Source organism: Acanthisitta chloris, unplaced genomic scaffold (genome assembly GCF_000695815.1).
Source record: "Acanthisitta chloris isolate BGI_N310 unplaced genomic scaffold, ASM69581v1 scaffold9486, whole genome shotgun sequence".
Classification (NCBI taxonomy): domain Eukaryota; kingdom Metazoa; phylum Chordata; class Aves; order Passeriformes; family Acanthisittidae; genus Acanthisitta; species Acanthisitta chloris.
Genome location: NW_008678712.1, coordinates 33,525 through 37,122, shown reverse-complemented (window position 1 = coordinate 37,122; position 3,598 = coordinate 33,525). Strand labels below are relative to the sequence as shown.

General features: G+C 40.8%; 1 protein-coding gene across 1 annotated transcript in view; it reads right to left on the bottom strand.

Annotated features, from left to right (window-relative positions):
- The window catches only part of BTAF1 (BTAF1 RNA polymerase II, B-TFIID transcription factor-associated, 170kDa), a gene marked incomplete at its 5' end in the record, with an annotated part of 33,029 nt that overhangs the window by 4,328 nt on the left and 25,103 nt on the right, over nucleotides 1-3,598 (bottom strand). The window contains 8 exon segments of the mRNA XM_009077012.1: nucleotide 1; nucleotides 4-39; nucleotides 176-317; nucleotides 974-1,103; nucleotides 1,188-1,265; nucleotides 1,431-1,598; nucleotides 1,763-1,884; nucleotides 2,394-2,546. The exon segment at nucleotide 1 is cut by the window's left edge and continues 79 nt beyond it. Of these exon segments, the coding sequence (XP_009075260.1) occupies nucleotide 1; nucleotides 4-39; nucleotides 176-317; nucleotides 974-1,103; nucleotides 1,188-1,265; nucleotides 1,431-1,598; nucleotides 1,763-1,884; nucleotides 2,394-2,546 (830 nt within the window).

The window sequence follows — 3,598 nt, the reverse complement described above, 5'->3', positions numbered from 1 at the left end:
GCAGGACCTGGCGGTGCAGTGCCTCCATGGCAAGAACCCCTGGGCAGGGCAACAGTAGCAGTGTTTTAGGAGAAAAAAATCTGACACTGGAACTGACCACACTTTTCCTTTTCCTTAGCACTTCTCATTTAAAGGGTTAAAACAAGACAACAAAGCCTGAACATGTGATCCTTACCAGCCTCTTGTTCTCTACTGGAGCTTCGGGCATCCCTGCTTGCCAGTATTGGTTTGCCGTAACGAGCTGCAAATTGGCGTTCAGTACCCAAAAACCCTGGCATGAGGAAGTCAAACAAGGACCACAACTCCAAGACATTGTTCTGAACATAAAAGAAATGTTTGGTGAGTTATTTTCAGAAGTAACGAATTGCTACAAGTTATCCACACATATTTAACACTGCCTATAAAACACTAACAAACCTAACACTCCAACATGCTTCCAATACTTTGCTCTTTCATCCAGCTGAGTTACAGTAATACCTCTACAGGTGCTTTAACATATAAATGAACTTTCTACTGTGCCCAATGCCTTAAGCCACACCCTCAGTTCTCCTGGACAACAAACCCAGGAGACACCAGTGTGTCTTAGTCCTGCAAGAGACAAATACTGCACAGCTAAGTCATTAGGATGAAGCCCAAAATCTGGAGTTCTCAGACTTGAGTTTCCTGCTAATTTCACTAGAGGCATAGGGAAATGTTCTCTTTCCTTTCCTATCTGCTACTTAAAGAGCAAGTGGCAGAAAAAGTCTTGCTGCCAACTTCAGAACGCCATTAGTACCACAAAACCTGCAACCATTCCTCAAATCTTGGGTATACCAGGAAAGGAAAAAGATGTTTTGAGCATTTAGCAGTGAAAGAATGTTTGACAATGTATACTTTGAACAAGAAGACTGATAAAAGGTACAATAAAATGAACTGCAAAACATAGCTTTCTTGTGTATTTTCTACTACTCAGCCAGAAACGAAAAGCAGTTACCTGAATTGGTGTCCCAGAAAGAATTATTCTGTAATTAGCAGTCAGCTGTTTCACTGCTTTTGACAGCTTTGTTTTCCCATTTTTGATTACATGGCCTTCATCAAGAATGCAGTAATTAAACTTAATATTTCTAGAAAAGAAGAACACAGACTTCTTACTGAAGTCTTAAAATTCTCAGCTATTAAAAACCTCAGAAAAACAAGCCAATTCCTACCTGAAGAAGTCAATGTCATTTCTTACAACATCATATGAAGCCACTATAAGATTGTGTCTTTTCACTTGGTGTTGTAATCTTAAGGAAAAAAAAAAAGTTAATGAGTTCCTTACATATGTTATTATTTCAGCCTTTAAAGGTACAAGTTTTCCCATGCCCACAAACTGTGCTTCAGTAGTAAAGCAAATTGCCCAGTTCTGTGTGTGATATTTTATTCTACCCCAGCCATACAAAATCCATTACCTTGCTCTCTCAGTAGGAGGTCCTGTATAGTGCAATGGATTAAGATACTCTTTTGAACAAAACTTGCCCACTTCATCCACCCAATGTCCTGTGAGTGTAGGAGGGCACACCACCAAGGAGGGAAGAGGCACACTGTCCACCAGTTTTGTTCTTGCATATTCCTGAGCCCTTTAAGAATACAAAGAGGAGCTTTTCACAGAAGAGCTGAGGCTGGAAGGGACCTCTGAAGGCCCAAACCCCTGCTCAAGCACAGCCACCTACTGCCAGTTGCCTAGGACTATGACTAGAGTCATTAGTGCAGATAAAAGTCTAAGAATGTTATTTACGCTCACCTGAGGCAATGATCACCGGCAAGAATGCAAATAGACTGTAAAGTTTTTCCTAAGCCCATGTCATCACAAAGAATTCCATGAAGTTTGTATTTATTGAGAAATGCCAGCCAGTTCACTCCATCCTGAAATGAGGAAAGAGAGTGCCTCAGAAGTAAATCTGAATTTTGGCTAATTCAGCTTCAGCTCAGACATCCTTATGTTCTATAATCCACCACGGTCAAACTATGGGCTAGTTTCCCACCATAAATGCATCCACTACAGCCCATTCACTCCAAGCACGGGGGAATAAAGGGAAAAACATAAGCAGCCAAATGGTACAAGGCCTGGCTTTGCAGTGATGAGCTGCCACAGTCAGCCTAAGCCTAACAATGGCCTAAGCCCACTGGCCATTCCTTGAGAAAAAAGGCAAAATCCAGAGAGGGGGAAAATATCATTAAAACACTAAGTACATGCATTACTTCATTTTTCTTTCTTATTCAAGAGTCCAAGATGCACACTACACAGCTAAAACCAAACCAGAACGCTCAAACTCACAAGCAAAAAAAAGCAGTACCCGACCAACTCCCACCTTCCCATGACATCCTATCAGACTGAACTTACTGCTCTTTTAAAACAGAACTATAACTGTTACCTGCTGATATTTTCTGAGCTCTGCTTTGATTGGTACTGGAATTTCATAGTTTTCCAGTTTTTTTCCATCCAGTAACTGCTCCAGAAAGTGACGTTCCTTAGCTTTCATTCTGATTAGCTCTTCAGACATGTTTGGTGGATCTGGGATACCAGCCTAGGAGAACATATTTTGAAGCAGTGACGTAAGGGCTACAGTACTTAATGGTCACACAGAAGAAATAAAACCTCACACAAGCTTAAAACATTTTAAACAGACATTAAATATCTGCAATCTTCTCAACTGCATGAACCCAAACTCAATTTCTATACTGTATTTGTGCTACACTTGTTTCATTACTTGCAAGTCAATGCATTCAAGGTTGCAGGGTGCAAAAGAAATTCTACCCCAACATGACACACTGAGAAGCTTGATACAAGTCTTATAGAAGGGGAAAATCCTGGTCATGCTTCTAAGATTCCACAAAGATCAAACTATTCTGTGTCTAATCAGAGTTTATCCAGCTCACTAGAGAAACCTTTGACACAGGCTCCCATCCAAAGTTTGATGGATTTTTCTCCCGAAAAATTTAGTAGGATCCGATCTAAAGTGATACTGAAATCACTAGGATGAAATCAAGCAGTTGGAAACTGCTGGGAGAAATGAAAAACTAAATCCCTCTAGGTTCGTAGCAACAGACCTTGGCTTCCGTCTAGGTACCCCCCATACCAGGACAGAAGCCCAAAGAAGCTATCTAGGGGTCATCTATGCTCAGACACTCTTGCTTACTAATAACATACACTAGGAGAAGAGGCACTTCTATTTTCCCATCATCACATCTGTCATCCCAGTTTTCTGGGCCACCTCCACCTTTAGTTAGCTTTCCTTCCAAACCCAAGCTGCTAATCACTAAGGGAAGGCTCCTGGCTAAGAAAAACTCTATCAAATAATTCCACGATGTATGTGGCTAATAAGGAAGGGAGATGTCAGCAGTGCTCCAGTATTTAAGTATATACATACACAGACAACAGCCTCTTGTTCAACACAGAGCATATCTGCAGTATCAACACAATGCCATGTAATTTGGTTCAAATACATTGTCAACTTGCAGCATGACTGCTTACCAATAAACCAGGACTAAGTTGAACTAGTTATCTTATAAGCCTTCCCTCAAGCATGTTTTCATTTTCATGGTTGAAGAAATAATCAATTTGAGCATAAAGGCGAAG